Here is a 16,572-nt window from a genome sequence, read left to right as displayed (position 1 = left end):
CCCAAGAGATCACATTATTTGGACCCTTTCTACAGCATGATGGGAATCATTTTGTTGCATTTTATCAGCTTTAATATGCATTGTAGTTTTAAATCAATTTACCAGCTTTGTTAGATAAAATATTTTAGTTTTTTTTTTTGTAATATTTTAAGTTTAATTTTTTTTTGATCATTGTAATCTGAAATAAAAATAAATATATAAATTAAAAACTTTTTTAAAGTTAAATAGAACTATTAAAAATAATAAAATGACAAAAGCAAGTAGTTGCCAATTAAAGAAACAAAAAAACATTTAGTTAATATTACATATTACAATATATGATGCTACAAAATAACATTTAGTGTTATACTAGATGAGTAGCAGTCTGGGGTTCTCAACTCCAGCCCTAATCAAACACACCTGAGCAGCTTAATCAAGGTCTTCTGGATTATTAGAAAGTTACAAGCAGGTGAGTCGGCTCAAGGTTGGAGCTAAACTGCAGGAAAGTGGATCTTGAGGGCCAGAGTTGAGAGTCTAGATCAGGCATCCTCAAATCTGGCCCATTCCTGCAGAGTTTAGCTCTAACCCTAATCAAACACACCTGAGCTGCTAATCAGAGTCTTCAAGATCATTAGAAAATCACAGGTAGGGGAGTTTGATCAGGGTTGGAGCTGATTGGCCCTCCAGGGAAAGATGTGAGGAGCCGTGCTCTAGGTCATCTGAAATCTTGTTACTATTTGTACAGTAGTTTTATGTAAAAAAAAATTATAAACGTTTAATTTTGATGTTTATTTCTAAAAAATAAAATAAAATTCAGATCAAAGTTTTAAATTGTGTTCATGTCTAAACAAGTTCCCAACATGCTGTAATAATAAGCCTCAAGGTTAAGCTATTTTTTTTTCATTGACCATTTGATATTTTTATGTAAAACACATAATAACTGTAGTATTTGTGGCATTTTTAGTTTCAAACTATAGTTTTAATGCCAAAGTAAAATATCCCACATCTGTTTGCGAAGCCATGATTTACTGCATTTCTCCTCTAGGATGACAATTATTTCCAATAGATGGCAGTGCTCCTCTGATCAGCTGGTGTTTCTGGAGAATGACTGAGGAAGTGATTAGTGCTTTAACAGAGGGACAGATGCCAGAAACAGAAATAGTAAGCATGAAAGTGAGAAGCAGACTGTAGAGTGTAGTGTACAGCGGCCCACTGAGATCTGATCCGTGTGACGACAGGCAGTTGTGATCGGACGGGGAGATCAGCGAGACGAAGATCATGTACAACAGCAGCAGCAGCAGCACACCATCCTCCTCCTCCTCCTCATCCGAGGCTGGAGACATCAGAAGTTCAGTGTTTAGCCCGGGAGAGCGGCTCAGACAGCCGCGCACGTCTCCTCCGGTGTCTGACAGCAGCGCAGGTGAAGTACAGTTCACTGCTAGCTGACATGCTAGTCCGCTAATAACTGTCCCTGCGAAGTAGATAATGGTGCCAGAGGCTTTTGGACACAATTCCTAGTCCTTTTTTTGTCCAGTCCTCCATTTGCGACACCCTCGGTAATAAAAAGCAGAACGTTTGGGTTTATTAGCCTGTGGAGGAGTGACTTCAGTCGATGACCGTTAATGCTAGTAATCGTTTAGATAAACATGCACGCATTTGTGTAAATATGTTTGTATATAAGCATAAAATATAAAGATGTTAATGCTTGGGTAAGGCAAAAAGCTCCTTTTTAACAATGGCATTAGAAATGCCTGAACACATAACGTTACATGGGGTCCATGTTTATGTGCAAATATATGAAGTTACAATGTGATACTTATTTTTAACATTTCAGTAAAGCTGACTATAGGCAGCTAGAGACAAACAAACAGACAGCCAGATGGATAGATAGAGAGATTCAAAGATGGATGGATGGATGCATGAATGAATAGATAGATGGATATACTTGCATGAATGGATGGATGCAGAAATTAATGAATGGGTGTATGGATAGATGCATGCATAGATAGATGGGTTGACTTTTACTGCAATGCATGAATTAGAGCTGGTTAAATTGTAACCAGCAGTTAGTGGGTGAGATTGCTAATTTGGCCAAATCTGTGATTTGAGTGGAGAAGTCATCTTGACAGGTTGCTTCTGTATCTACACTACAAGTCTAGAAGCTGCTTGTTCTTTATTACGGTTTCCCCCATTTTTGACTACTAGTAAAGTCATCAAAACTATGCAATATCAGAAAACAGGAATTACTGTGTATAGTGAGTACAGATGTTCAACAACATTGATGCCAATCATCGCTCCATCTTCCAGAGAGCAGATCCCCTATTCCTTCAGGGCACAATAGCAGCAGTGCTGCAGATTCACTTGTGAAAAACTCCAAACTGTCTGCCGCTGCACCTGAGTTTGTCCCGGGCTGTTATGCATCATTCCAGGTGAGACTATATGGCTCTTTTTTGACACTATTTTTGTGAATTTACTGTGGTATTAGTCTAATGTTCTCTCTTTTTAGGATGATGTTTACTCCGATGAATCTGAAGGATACTATGGCGAGCACTCATTGGCTGATTTTGTTCAGGATTTCGTAAGCCATCTGAACTCATCTCCAGGGTCCTTCGAGTCAGAAATCGATTATATTACAGATATGCTGAACAGCTATGTCACTACAGAGGAGATTCTGCAGGAGCTGGTAGAGCTCATCTACGTCCAGGTGTGCTTCTGACGAGTCTCTAATAATGCATCTGTGTGGGAACCAGGGCCGTCCTTTGGATGGTGCAACTGGTCACGCTTTGAGGAGGCCCCACAGCGAACGGACCGAGAATGAAAAATGTTGCATTGAAACGTTGTTTTTTTTCCACTTATTACTACAATTATGATTATTGCACAGTCTAATAACAAACATAAATGAAAAATTTACTACACAAGTCAATATTTTATAGCCATCTGATCCTGTATTTATTTGTAGCTGTCTAATATCTATACAACGTACAGTCCATGTTATATATTCTTGTATTTATTATTTCATTTCTAAATAATATTGTGTACATTACTCTTATTTATTCATTCATTCCTTAAGTGGGCACACACAAATGTGGATAATCTAAAATATAAATCATGACACACAGCTGAATTCAGCAGCATGAACTGTAATTTAATTATAAATTGTGGCTAAAAAAGTTTTGCATGCTCATTGTCTTGTAAAAGCATGCATATAACCTGACACAGCCTCTGTAACACCTTGGGTATTATTATTTTAAAAAGTACATTTTATAATTGGTCAATTAATGGTTCATTTTCAAATAATGCATCTGTGCTGTATTGATTTTCAAACCAAATAGCAGAACTGAACTTTGCAAAATATTACTGTGGTACCATTTTTAATCTGGTTGTCTGCACAACCCTAATCAAAACATAATAAATTTAGCAGTTATTATTAAGATGAATGCAATGAAAGCCTTCCCACATTTGTTTTTCACAGTCCACATCTATCCTTAACTTTGCCTACACGGGAGCGCGGCTTTGTAACCATCTGTCTCATCACATCCGTCTCAGTCCAGCCAGCGGTAACTTCAGACAGCTGATGCTGAAGAGGTACATTTCAGGTTTAGCAATATGACACCCAAGTACCCATTTCTGGATGTTTCATAAAAGTGGCTTGACATTTGGTTCTTAAAGTCAATAGTTTCTTCCCTTTTCCACTTCGCCTTTAGTTTCAGTTTCATTTAGTCTCATTTTTGTTAGTTTCATTTATCTTTTAACTCCATTCTGTGTGTTTGTGTAGGTGTCGAACAGAGTATGAGCAGAGGGAGCAGGCCGTGAGAGGAGACCCAGACACCCAGAAAAGGTTTCACTCTTATGTGCTGTTTCTGGGGGAGCTTTACCTTAACCTGGAGGTCAGTTCACAACCAGTGATTTTCACTTATTACCACAAAATAATGATTACACAGCTCTCTGGGACACAGTCTAATAACTACTATAAATAAATATTTATATCCATCTAATCCTATACTTATTTGTTTTGTTATGTACAGTGTTATTTCAGTTTTATTTATTTATTATGGTTTTGATATTTTCAGTTTTCGTATTAATTTTAGTTTGTAGTTTTATTGCTTTTTCATTCATTGTAATTACTACTTTTTATTTATTATAAGTTTGTTTTTTATGTCCCAATTGGTAATTTTAGTGCAGGGTTCCTCAATAGGCGACCCATGGGCCACATCCGGCCCACGCTCATTTCAAATAAGGTTTCATGAAAATTCAAACGCAGTGTCAGAAAGCGACATTAACTTACATCGTGTCTACACCGGATGCGAGCGGTGTGACGCAACAAAATACAATAGATGTTCTAATCAGTGATGCGGTCTACACTGGATGCGGCGCAGCGCTGCGCGACAAATCCCCGACAGTATACTGCTGACTCGTTCTATTTATAATGTACTGACACAAAGTTCAAATGATTTTCAGTGCTTTGTCGCGTCCAGTGCAGATACTATGTGACAGCAAAAACATGACAAGTGTGAAGCAAAGAAAAGTGGACCCGGAAAATAGATGATTCAAATGTGAATGGACTGAACAGTTTTGAGTGAGTGAAACCATCTATGTTATGGATGCTTGTTAGCAGTGAGTTCACAGTTTTAACGTAGCCTAAGTTTGCTTTAATTTATTTTCAAGATCCAGGTTTATTTGTTGTTAATATTCAACAGGCAAATATTCTGAATTCTTATGTATACAAATGCAAAAATGATCATAATTGGTTGAAGAAAACAGACTACTGGGGTATCTGAATATTTATCTTGTGACCATCTTGTTTATTTTAACAAAAGCAACAATAATATAATAATTGTAACAATAAGAATAATATATATATATATATATATATATATGAGGTCAGTGGCCCTTGGCTTGGTGTTGTTGGCAGAATTCAGCCCATGGCGAAAACTAATTTGAGGAACCCTGTTTTAGTGCTTCAACTAAAACTTATTTCAGTTAGTTGCCAAGTCAAAATTATTAATTTAGTTATTCTTTTATTTCAGATTTATTTAAATTAAATTTATAATATATATTGTCAGCCAGTCATCATTACAAAATAAACCCAACAGCAGAGCTTGACCTGCTACGTCTTAAAGTCTAAAAGAAATGACAACCCTTTATATCTATTCCTTTGTATAATCTAGTGTATAAATTCTAACATATGTATCTGCTGGAATTCAAATGTCAGAGCTGTATATTAATTGTTTACTAAAAATATGAGCTACTACAATTCTTCATTCTTTCAATTATCTTTCAGATAAAAAGTGGAAAGGACACACCCGGACGAGCTAATGTCTTACTGGGAGCGCTAAAGGATCTTTTGAATGCATTATTCTCTCACCCAGATGACCCCAACCTAATGTGTGCTGTCAAATTACTCAAGGTTTGAAGTACTCCTCCTTTTACACACTGCATATACACTAAATGGTACTGTTTCAGAGCAAATGTCAGAGCAAGTTTGTAGGAGTGATCAAGTGAAGCAACGCTCCATTTTTCTCCGGGTCTGGCGGTAGCACTTTTAGCCTAGCTTAGCATAGATCATTGAATCTGATTAGACCATTAGCATCTCGCTCAAAAATGATCAAATAGTTTCAATATTTTTCCTATTTAAAACTTGCCTCTTCTGTAGTTACATCGTGTACTAAGACTGACGGAAAATGAAAAAGTTGCTATTTTCTATGTCGTACCATGGGTGCAGCAGGTGCAATGATATTACGCAGCGCCTGAAATTAGTCCCCAGCTAGGTAACTAGTTGTGATATAGCTGGGGACTACTTTCAGGCCCTGTGTAATATCATTGCGCCTGCTGTACCCATGCTGCACCAATGAGAGTATAGTTCCAAGCCATATCGGTCTACAAAATTGCAACTTTTCATTTTCTGTCAGTCTTAGTACACGATGTAACTACAGAAGAGGCTAGTTTTCGGTATTCTATAGTCTTTGATTCAATGATCTATGCTAAGCTATGCTAAAAGTGCTACCGCCAGACCCGGAGATCGGCTGAATGGATTTGAAAATGGTAAAACTCAACTGTTTAACTCTTGGGGAGTTGTAAAATGAGCCTATTTTCAAAAAAAGTGGAGTGTTCCTTTAAGATCATTAGTGACCGTAATCCTGACATAAACAAAGACTTTGAAATTGCCAGGCAACTCAAAGCACTGAAATGAAATGAATCTTCAGATAATAATGCAGTACTACACTGTTGGTGTTGACTAGCATTGTTTTACTGTACTGATTTGACAAGCTGAGTGGTTCCATTCTGGAAGACACATGGAAGGAGAAAGGCCAGTCAGACATGCATGAGGTAATCAAGAGGATTGAAGACATTGTGCTGGATGCCAAATGTAGCCGGTGAGTGAGTTTTAGGCAACGGTTCAATAACTATCGATTGTTTTTGGAAATGTCCCAGTAATTATAGATAACTAAAACTATACCTAAAATGGCAAAACACACACAAAAAAAGTGACATTAAAAAAAAAAAAAAACATTTAAAAATATCAATGAAACTATAATAGTTTTTCAGTGATACTGAAATACACTGGTACAATGTAATGGAGTATTGAGCACTGTTTGCACTCCTAGTGTTTATTATTGTACTTTTTTATAAAGCTGAGTTGCATCGCCAACATTTGTTTCTGCTCATGATGCTGGAAATCGTTGCTTTGTTGCTGAATATCACTGTCAGTGTGAACGGCTCTTAAACGGCTCTTAGATTGTTGAGCTGTACAGTTGCATTATTGATCTATACTGTCTCTGTTTATTGATGTTTACTGTATGTGTGCGTTTGTAGAGATGTCAAGCAGATGCTGTTGAAACTGGTGGAGCTGCGGTCCAGTAACTGGGGTCGAGTTCACACAGCCGCTGTGTGCAGTGACGCTACACCTGACAATGACCCCAACTACTTTATGGTGCGCAATGCCAAAGAAATTAAATTTATTTAATGAGGTTTGGAGTAAAATATGTAATCTGTGACTGTATTGTTTTTAATGCGTTTCTGTTATGGTTTTGCTCCTCAGAATGAACCAACCTTCTACACAGCAGATGGGACGCCTTTCACAGCAGCGGATCCTGGTGAGTATTGGCAGTGTCTTCAGTCTGTAGTGACCCACATACAGACTTGTGTTTTATTAAGCAGGCGAATGTTGCAAAACCATGATCGGGTTCAAAATAAAAAAAAAATCAGAAGCTACATTCTAAAGAAAGAGAGCATGTTTTAGGACTGTTATTTTTTTATTTATTTTCTTAAAATTAAGTATTTAAATTTATTTATTTTTCCATTTATTTATTCTCATTACCATAACGTCAGGACTATTTATTTTTAATGAATAATTACTGTATTACTGTATTTATTATTATCTGTTTTTTGTTGTTTTTTTCCCCACCACAGAATACTCAGACAAATACCAGGAGATTCTAGACAGAGAAGACTACTTCCCTGATGCATATGAAGAGAATGGAAATGATTCGTAAGTATTCGTAAGAATATCCAAAGATTTGTTTGCTTGCTGTGCAACTGAGATACTATATAATTTTGAATTAATATTATGAATTAATTTTATTTAAAGTTAATTTTATTTTCATTTTTTTTCATTTGTATTTTTTTATTATAGCTATGTAGTTTTCATTCATTTGTAGTTTAGTTTTAGTTATTTTAGTATGTCAATTAAAAGAAAAATGTTTCGTTTATTAAATTTTGTCTGTTCAAGTTTGTATTATTTCAAGTAACAATGTTATTTATGGTTTTAGTTAACTTTAATAACACTGGTGTGACCGTCCCCTCTCCTCAAACTCCAGTAATTGTCCTCCTCACAATGATGCTGGGAGGAGTCAAAGAGCACATTTTAGTAAAGTCAGCAGTCCAGGGAGATGGGGGGCTTAGCAAGACCTGCCAGTCTTATTCAGCATAGTCTTCAGCCCATTGGATGGGCCATGAGCAGTTAACAAAGACAAGCCAACAGGGGGAGACTGTAAGGGGTCATATGACATTGCTAAAAAGAACAATATTTTGTGTATTTGGTGTAATGCAATGTGTTTATGTGGTGTAAAGTTAAAAAAAACACATTATTTTCTACATACTATACATTATTGTTACTCTTCTATGCCCCGCCTTTCTGAAACGAGTCGATTTTTACAAAGCTCATCGTTCTGAGAAGTGAGCCGTGCTCTTATTGGCCAGCGATCCAGTGCGTTGTGATTGGCCGAATACCTCAAGCGTGTGATGGAAATGTTACACCCCTCACTGTATAGTGATGGCATTTCCTAACGCCAACGAGACTAAAACATTAAAACCCATTACAAATGAAGCAGTTGTTGCATCCAGTGGGGACATAATTACTGATTACAATGACTTATACTGTCTTTTTACGCGTTGCGTTGCATCGCGCCTCATAAACATTACCATGTCTGCATTTGTGATCGGAGAAATGACAAACAACAAGAGCTACTCTACACTGCTCAAAACTCGCATTTGAATAGTCAGTAGCAGAAACCTACTTACAGGCTGTGAGTCAGAAGCACCAGACTGTCCTTGCAAAGTTGGAATCGCCCCACTTTATAGAAACCGCGTTTGTGCAAGCCAGCATTAGGCTACACATGGCACCAGAGGCAGCAACAGTACTACAGCCAGAATAAAAATCACGCCCTCTCTCATTGCGTATGCGTTTGAGCGGTGTTATGAAAATCTCCCCACATTGGGACATAGACAAGTGGGGGCGTGTTTGAATGAGCCGTTTTAGGGGTTTAGGGCGTTTTTTTTTTTTTCTTCAGTGTTGTCACATGAAAAGATATAATAAAATATTTACAAAATGTGAGGGGTGTACTCACTTCTGTGAGATACTGTGTGTGTGTGTGTGTGTGTGTGTGTGTGTGTGTGTGTGTGTGTGTGTGTATATATATGCACACACTCAGATTTGCAAGGAGAAAAAAAGTCTGAATTGTGAGATATAAACTTAGAATTGTAAGTCGCAGTAACTTTTTTTCATCCTGTGGTGGGAAACAAGTTTCCATGCACTTATAACGAAGGAATGCTTCTATGTTGCAGCTTCTGCGGTGATGAAGATGAAATGGATCCGGAGATCGAGGAAGCGTTTGAGAAGTTTTGCATGGAGTCGGATGCAAGAAGAAAGAAATGAGAGACTGTGAAATGGTCACGTTGACTCCATACCCAACCAGCTGAAATGTTTCAGAGCGGCAAAACCAAGAACGTTTCGGTTGATTTTCTTTGATTTCTCAACAAGCACTTCTTGGCTACAATGTCACTGGATTTAATGGCTGGGATTACTGTTTAGTTGTAATGCAGCATAATTGGCAAGTCCGTCAGGCCATCGAGTTGCCATTGGATTGGCGTTAGGGTTGTGAGGTTTATTTTAATGCGTGTTCTGATTTGTCAAAAATCCCCAAAAAAGTTTGCAGTGAGATTTTAATGTGAACCGAAGAGTAGCATCATCAAGTGTAAGTGTGGTTTGTTTGCAAACTAACTGCTCAATATCCAACTAAATGTAGGAGAAATTGGGTTTTGCATTTTACTCCTCAAGGCTTTGCCATGTAGAGTTAAAGAGCACAAGGAGGAAGACAAGAACGTTTGAAGAAAATACAAAACATTTTCTGTTCTTCCTTTATTCAGATTCTCCTCAAACCTTTTTAGATTTTCGATTTATGCACGTTTGAAGAAAAGGAACCCTGGCTTTATGGTCTGTTTGGTTTTTGGACTGCAGGAATAAAGTTTCCACATGTTAACTATCAATTTGGAGGAAAAGTTCAGAGCAGGTTTGGGAGTTAATACAGATTCATCCGCCACTGTGATTTACAGAACCTTTCTCATAACCAACATCTCATGGATCCCATATAAAGGATTGTTTATTTTACTATAGTTGTACATATTATTTACTGCATTGTTTGCCTGCAATAAATATTTATAAAAACACGGTCTCTTTGCATTTCATTGGAATCCAAGTGATCTGAGCTCTTTGTTAGTCCTGATTTATTTTTTTCAATTTAATGAATTGTTAGATGAGATGCGGTTCAACTTGTTGTGCAATCTGTTAACCCTTTCAAGCATAGAATCCCCTGTTGACCAGTGAAATAAAGCCTGTTTTAGGTCAGTGTGAAATAAAATTAACCATGACCTTAATTTATGGCTTTTGTAAAACTGACAAAAATAGACAAAACTAAACTGGGATTTAGGAAGTTCAAAACAAAACTTAATAAAAAAGAAAGAAAAAGCTAATCATATTTAACATAAAGAGAAATTAAAAACAATGTAAACGATATTAATATCGGCTTCATGTTATTTATACTTGCGTATATTTGTGTGTTCTAATACTGGCGTCATTTTAATTAATTATATGTGAAATATATAATATAAATGCACCATGGCAACTAGAGACGGGAAGTCCGAGTCATTTCTGCAAATCGGTTCTTTTGAACAGTTCTTTCAACGAAACGGATCACCTGGGCACTGACATCCCTACGTTTTTATGTACGTACCTGTTTTTTTTATAATGTCTTATTTTCCCGAGTAAGTTTAATTAATAAAGACGTTCGTGTGTCCCAGTTCAGTTTGAGTCAGCTTATAAAAATAATTACAATTCAGTTTTCGAGGAGTTTTTTCCCCCACGTTATGATGTAATGCTTTTACTAAAACCAACAATCAAATCGTAAATTTTCCACTACGTTTCATTTTTGCTATTTTTCGTCCCTCCCGGTTTTGTAAAGAAGTTCAAACGATTCATCGATTCATTCAAAAGATCCGACTCGCAAGAACGATCCATTCAAAAGATTCCATTCACGAATCGGACGACTCTATGAACAACAACTGTGGAATTTGTGTTAATTGTTTCAGTGCTATTAGTTTAGACAGTCGCAGTCAAAGGACGATGTAACTGGTTTGAGTTGTCTGTCTCGTGTGAAGTGAGTCATGGCTCAGGTTTATGGTCGTGTAAGTGCTGGACAGACTCTCGCCCTGTGGATCTGAGTTCATGACAGAGAAACACACGTCACCCTCTGCAGTCAGTCAGATTCAAGATTCGCCATCAGCGAGTATAAGGTACATATCACCTTTTCATCCCCATAAGTGTATTAAAATATATCAGTACTGTGCAATACATTGCAATTTCATGGAACATATGATCTTACCTATCTATCTGTATAGGCTATCTGTGTGTGTTGCTGGCTATCTAAAGTAGTTTACTGCTGTAAATATGGGTACACAGTATAAAAAAATACATAATTTATTTGTTTTCTCTCTTGTTTAGACACTGGTGCTGAATGCTTTGGCCTTTAGAAACAAGTACGCAACTCATCCATATTTGCCTGAGGAGCTCATAACTGTGGAATTCAACAAGGTTAAGCTGGGTTTGCTTTTATTACTGAAATCATGTCAGTCCAGCTTAATTTAATTTCTCACTTATGCTGTTTTGCTTAACTAAATGCTGATTTGCAGCCGTTCACCAGTGCTATAAGTGAGGTGGAGTGTCCCGGGCCTGACTCCTGCACCGCTGGGCTGCATGGAGAGATCACAGTTTCCTCTGTAGATGGACATGCCACACTCGTCCTTTCCTCTTCTGGAGAAGAGTTCACAGTGGACTTTATCTGTCGGTCCAGCCAAAATGAAGTAGAGTTGCAGTATCTGCAAGGTCAACACCACAAAAGCACATGTTCATTAAGTAGCTTGTCGACGAAATCTGCCACGGTTAAGGGTTTAAACCTCTTTGAAGCCTCAGGGGGTGCTCAGATGGACCATCCTGTGTCAGTCGTAAAAGCCCCCAATACGGAAAGACTGGAATCAACAAGTTTGAAGTCTGGGAAGGTGGATGCATACACCAGAGTAATCCAGCAGTATTCCCGAGCGCTTTACCCACAGATGTGGAGCTATCCCCTGTCATTAGCATTCAAGCATTGGGAATCACAAAAAACTCAAATAAATACTGTCAATTGGCAAAATGGAAGAGGTTCCACAAACGGAGAAGAAACTTGTAAAACTCGTCTTCCCAAACCTTTGCCTCTAAAGTGTCCCTCTCCTCATCAGCACAGGTGAGGAACGCCAAACAAACACAAAATACAGTCTTGTGTCATCTCTTTCTTTATGCCTTCACCTGTATGTATCTCAGTCTGTCAAGAACAGGTCATATTTTGTTAATATTTTAATTAATTGAATTTGGAGTGAAATGTGACCTGGCTTTAAGGAGATTCACCACTCATTCTCAAAGAAAAACTACATGTACAATCAGTGTTTGATGTTAGTATGTTGTTGACACTCACAGTATGTTAATGTGATGTTAAGGTGGCGCTATGACACTGAATCCTGATTTGCTGGAACAGGAAGAGGAAGTTACAGCTGAGCTGGTGAAAGTGGTCTGGTGCAAAGGCATCACATACCAGTGAGTGCTGATTCATTTCATGATCATACATTAGCACCACGACCCATTACATCATCTTAAATACCATTAATAGGCTAATAACTTTTTGAAGTCAAAGATAGATGGTTAAAAAAAGATTTAGCACATCAAGTAAATTATATAGTCAAAAACCACCAAAAGGAATGGATAATTAATTTAGAACCACTTTTTAGGAAAAAGTAGGATCAATTAAATCCTCTAAGAATCCAGAAGAAGAAAAATATTAGTACTATTTTTTGCAAAAGTATTATATTATTATTCTAATAATACAATTCTGTAATCTTCACTTAAGAATTTGTTGTTGATTAATTAGTTACTTTGTCATTTATTGTCAGTTCACCCAAATGAAAATTGCGTCATCATTTATTCACCCTTATGACTTATTCATAAGACTATTATGACTTCCTTTCTAATTCTGTGGAACTTAAAAGAGAAATATCAGAATTACTTATCCAATGAAAGTCAATGGGGTCAAATGTTGTTTGCTTCCCAATGTTCTTCAAAATATCTTCCTTTGTGTTCCACAGAAGAACATCTTTCTGAAAAGTGTAGAATGACATAAGGTTGAATAAATTATTTAGGCCGTGTTCACACTTGGCGTCTTTTTCGAAGCTGCCGGCGTCTGTTTTACATTATAATCCTATGGAGTAAACCGTGTTTTCAAAAACGTCCTGAGCGCTTTTTAAAACGCCACCGCCGGCGTCTTTTTCTGCAGCTCAGAGCGTTTTTTCGAGTTGAAAAAAGTTCAACTTTTCTGAAAAAAACGCCCTACGTCAAGCGCCTTTTTGACAGCTGACCAATGACAAGCGAGTAGTGAGATCTGTCGTTTCCATAACAACAAGAAGATATATAGAATATACCGCAAACCGTGCATCATCCAACTGGAGCTCCTGGACTAAATTGTTGTAAGCACCATATTGGTTCCTTCCCTGTATAATGTCGTGCACCCACGTTGTGAATCGACATTTTCTTTCCCGTTAACTTCAAAAGCCAACGCAAGAGCCAACTTTTTACTCTTTCTTGACATTTCTGCAGTACACAGCGCTAGGCTACTGTTGCAGCTGTTGCTATGGCAACAAAAGACGCTCTCGGCTGCTATTTGTAACAGACGCTGCCAGCTTTGTTTTTCATAAAAAAACGCTCTTGTCAACTTTTTCTAGTCAAAAAAGACGCCAAGTGTGAACATGGCCTTACTTTGTCTTTTTTCTTGAATATTGGTAACCAAACAGTTGCTGGCAGCCATTGACTTCCATAGTATTTTTTCCCATACTGTGTAAGTATGGGAAAAAATATCTTTGTGTTCAGCAGAAAAATAAAAACTTTTTGGGTGAGCTATCCCTTTAAGGACTGAGTATCAAACAAATCAAGTCTATTTGGGACCTAACACTCGATGTTTTCATTTCATGTTTTTCAGTATAGTAGATGGAGTGAAACCGATGGTAGAGATCTCACCTGGTGATGGTTCAGTCATCAGATCTAATGGAGTTCTAGTCAATTACTTCACACATTACAAAGCTGGAGCTGCTCACAGGGATGTAAGATAACTCTCTGTAATGTGTTCGCTTTGACATTCGGTGTCTGATTCAGAAGATTAGCTGATTTCTGTGTGTTCTCAGACTGTGGAGTGTGTGTATTACCTGTGTGGTCTCCCAATCTGGCGTCACACGGGCCAGCAGGTGAGATGAGAGGTTTACACGCATACAGCTCACATCAAACCCAAAATTAGGCTTTCATTAGGCTTCTGAAATGCTTCATCCAGGTCAGAAGCTCCCTGAGGTGCGTGTGATATCCCTCTGATGGATACTCGCTCTATCCGTTGTGTCCAGTGTATATAGATGTGTTTGACGGTAGCGGTTCTGTCTTCAGCAGGCTGCGGTGTGTGAATGTGTGCGTGTGGTTCAGGAGGTGACGGTGGATATTTTAAAGCTCTCTCAGACGGGACTGTCGAGGTCTTGTTTCCGGATGGAGTTAGAGCACAGATGCTGTGGAAGTCCGACACACATACACCTGCACAGGTACATCACGCATGTACTTCATTAAAATACACAGAAGACAATATCCTATTCCTGATAATGTATTAACTCACCAAACTGCTTGTTTACTTGCAGATTTGATCAGCTTTTCACTAGTTAAGAAGTTGAAACCATTAAAATCTTAAGTTTTACGGTGAATTAGGTTCCATTTATTTAAATATTAAAACTAAAATTCAACCATTTATTTGCAACATTGTGCAAGCATGTTCACAAGTGCAGTACTGCATGGTGTTTTCCATAATATAAAATTATGTAATTTATAAAATAATATTAATAATACAATTATCAAATGTTGTTGATTTATTACTATGTATGGTTGTTTTGTTGCACATAAGTGATAATTGAATATAATTGTTCCTTGTGATAATTTAGCGAAAAACTTTTTTTCAATTTTACTTTGATATAATTTTCCTGCATGTAATATATTTTTTTTAATTAAATTTTTTGCTAAATGTCCCAGTCCTAATCGTTCAGCATGTCACATATTTAGTTTATGTATTTGTGATGGCAGTTTGGAACAGAAACTCAAGACAGAAAGCAGAACGTCTCACAGGTGGAGCCAGCTCAGTTTGCCAGATGGGCATCAAACTCTTGTCCAAGTTGAGACAGACCAAACTTATCAAAGGTAAAGAGATGATGTAATATTCAATACACCAATTGCTTATGAAAATCCTGAGTTTGTCATTTTTTCCATCTCTTGTCTCAGGTACGTGTCTGCAGTAGTGCAGTGGTTTGGGACTGGGTAAAACAGACAGATCAGAGCATGAGTGCAGTGGGTGTGGCTCTCTCAGACTCCACCCATTCTGACACACCTCAACCAATAACACGCAGGTATTAAGGGACTCTTATTCCCTGCATCATTATTTTGTATTTTTATTATAGTCATTTGCATCACTTGACCTGGAAGATGCATATCAGTCACTCTTAAAGGGATAGTTCACCTAGAAATATCATTCAAAACAAGTGTTTTTCCATGGAATGCAAAGATTAATGTCCAGGTTTTGCTTTTCTATATAGTGAAATGGATAGAGGTTGGTAACAACAATCATGTTTGGTGGTATACAAAGTTTTACACAGAAATCTTGATTATTTATGGTAGAATACAACATTTCTGATTCCATCCTGATTTCCTACACAGATCTGTTGTTTCTGAACTGGATAAGATCAAGAGGTTTAACTGTATCCCTTTTTGTGAGAGTATGTGACACTGTTGGTGTGGAAGCTGATTATTGAGAGCAGGATGCCTTTGGGTAGATATTTATTTAACATAATCCACCAGTTTTGTTGGAGAACAGCCCCCTCCTGCGTCCTACAGGAAGATCTTTGAGCTGTGAGCGTTCTTCTGACCGACCTGAGATCAAACTCACAGAGAGCTGCATCTCTGAGGCTTTGCAGAAAACTATGTGTGTGTGTGTTTGTATTTTGTACTGCCTTTATCACTTTTGAGATTATGATTTATATTTTGTGATGTTCTTTTGATTTTGAAGTAAAAACCTATATTTTTGAAAGATTCACCCCTTTAGGTCAGTGGTTAATTGTCCTTGTTTTAGTTTCCATTATGACCTTCTTCCTTATCACAGTTAAAGGGCATTTTGTTTAACAACATACTATGCAAAGTCATATCAGATTGCAGTTGAAATTATTAATTTAATTCTTTGCCCTATAAATGCATATTTTTCACTCATTGATTCAAATGAATGTGTTTTGCTCAAACGTTTATGCCATTTAGGAGGAAGAAAAAAGTTGTGGTAAAAGTTTTAGTCATCAGTTTTCCCACCGCACTCCTTGAAAAGACTTCACAGACTAATAACCTAGTGACAGTTGTTCCAGCGCATGCCAACATCATCATCATGGTGAGTCTGTTCGTTTGCTTTAACAGTGCTATTTGTGAAACACTTTATTTCTTATGCTGCTCAACTAAACGCCAGAGATATTATTGTTATTATTATTCTGTTTTTATCACTGGTATTTGACCACCTGACCAGAATTTGTTGTTTCTCGCTCTGAAAGTCCAAAGAATTAGATTAGAGTGTGGTTTTGAGCTGATGTTAAACCTGACCCCAGAACAGGGTCGTGATGCTCGATAGTGAAACCCTTACATCTCTTCCTTATTAAAGCAATGGAAACATGCATTTCCTCTGT

At 37.4% G+C, this 16,572-nt stretch overlaps 1 protein-coding gene and 1 pseudogene across 3 annotated transcripts; both read left to right on the top strand.

Annotated features, from left to right (window-relative positions):
- Nucleotides 1-1,006: 1,006 nt before the first annotated feature.
- On the top strand, nucleotides 1,007-9,929 carry LOC306869819 (polyadenylate-binding protein-interacting protein 1-like). Of its 2 annotated transcripts, XM_079416740.1 has the most exons (12): nucleotides 1,023-1,140; nucleotides 1,218-1,399; nucleotides 2,287-2,408; nucleotides 2,486-2,683; nucleotides 3,452-3,564; nucleotides 3,755-3,866; nucleotides 5,261-5,386; nucleotides 6,247-6,353; nucleotides 6,793-6,910; nucleotides 7,019-7,073; nucleotides 7,390-7,468; nucleotides 9,043-9,929. In XM_079416740.1, the coding sequence occupies exons 2-12, from the start codon at nucleotides 1,258-1,260 to the stop codon at nucleotides 9,131-9,133; spliced, it is 1,263 nt and encodes a 420-aa protein (XP_079272866.1). In that variant the 5' UTR covers nucleotides 1,023-1,140; nucleotides 1,218-1,257; the 3' UTR covers nucleotides 9,134-9,929. The 2 variants fall into 2 exon arrangements, with proteins under 2 accessions (XP_079272865.1, XP_079272866.1); XM_079416739.1 differs by having other exon boundaries at nucleotides 1,007-1,399.
- Nucleotides 9,930-10,917: 988 nt separating this feature from the next.
- Nucleotides 10,918-16,014, top strand: LOC306870500 (uncharacterized protein C5orf34 homolog; annotated as a pseudogene). Its single transcript has 13 exons — nucleotides 10,918-10,964; nucleotides 11,010-11,046; nucleotides 11,255-11,344; nucleotides 11,443-12,032; nucleotides 12,283-12,379; nucleotides 13,812-13,932; nucleotides 14,014-14,073; nucleotides 14,267-14,412; nucleotides 14,952-15,055; nucleotides 15,137-15,261; nucleotides 15,569-15,609; nucleotides 15,710-15,833; nucleotides 16,011-16,014. The product of its transcript is annotated as an uncharacterized protein C5orf34 homolog (transcript).
- Nucleotides 16,015-16,572: the final 558 nt, after the last annotated feature.

The sequence above is a fragment of the Barbus barbus genome (assembly GCF_936440315.1).
Source record: "Barbus barbus genome assembly, chromosome: 5".
NCBI classification, from domain to species: domain Eukaryota; kingdom Metazoa; phylum Chordata; class Actinopteri; order Cypriniformes; family Cyprinidae; genus Barbus; species Barbus barbus.
The sequence above is the reverse complement of the archived record's forward strand: the minus strand, read 5'-3'. Positions and strand labels throughout refer to the sequence as shown.

Bases quoted from the DNA above. Each gene is read 5' to 3' on its own strand.
- LOC306869819 (XM_079416739.1), top strand. From the start codon at position 1,258: ATGTACAACAGCAGCAGCAGCAGCACACCATCCTCCTCCTCCTCCTCA. The intron at 5,387-6,246 runs GTTTGAAGTACT...TGATTTGACAAG, and splicing joins GTGCTGTCAAATTACTCAAG to CTGAGTGGTTCCATTCTGGA. The intron at 6,911-7,018 runs GTGCGCAATGCC...TTTGCTCCTCAG, and splicing joins ATGACCCCAACTACTTTATG to AATGAACCAACCTTCTACAC.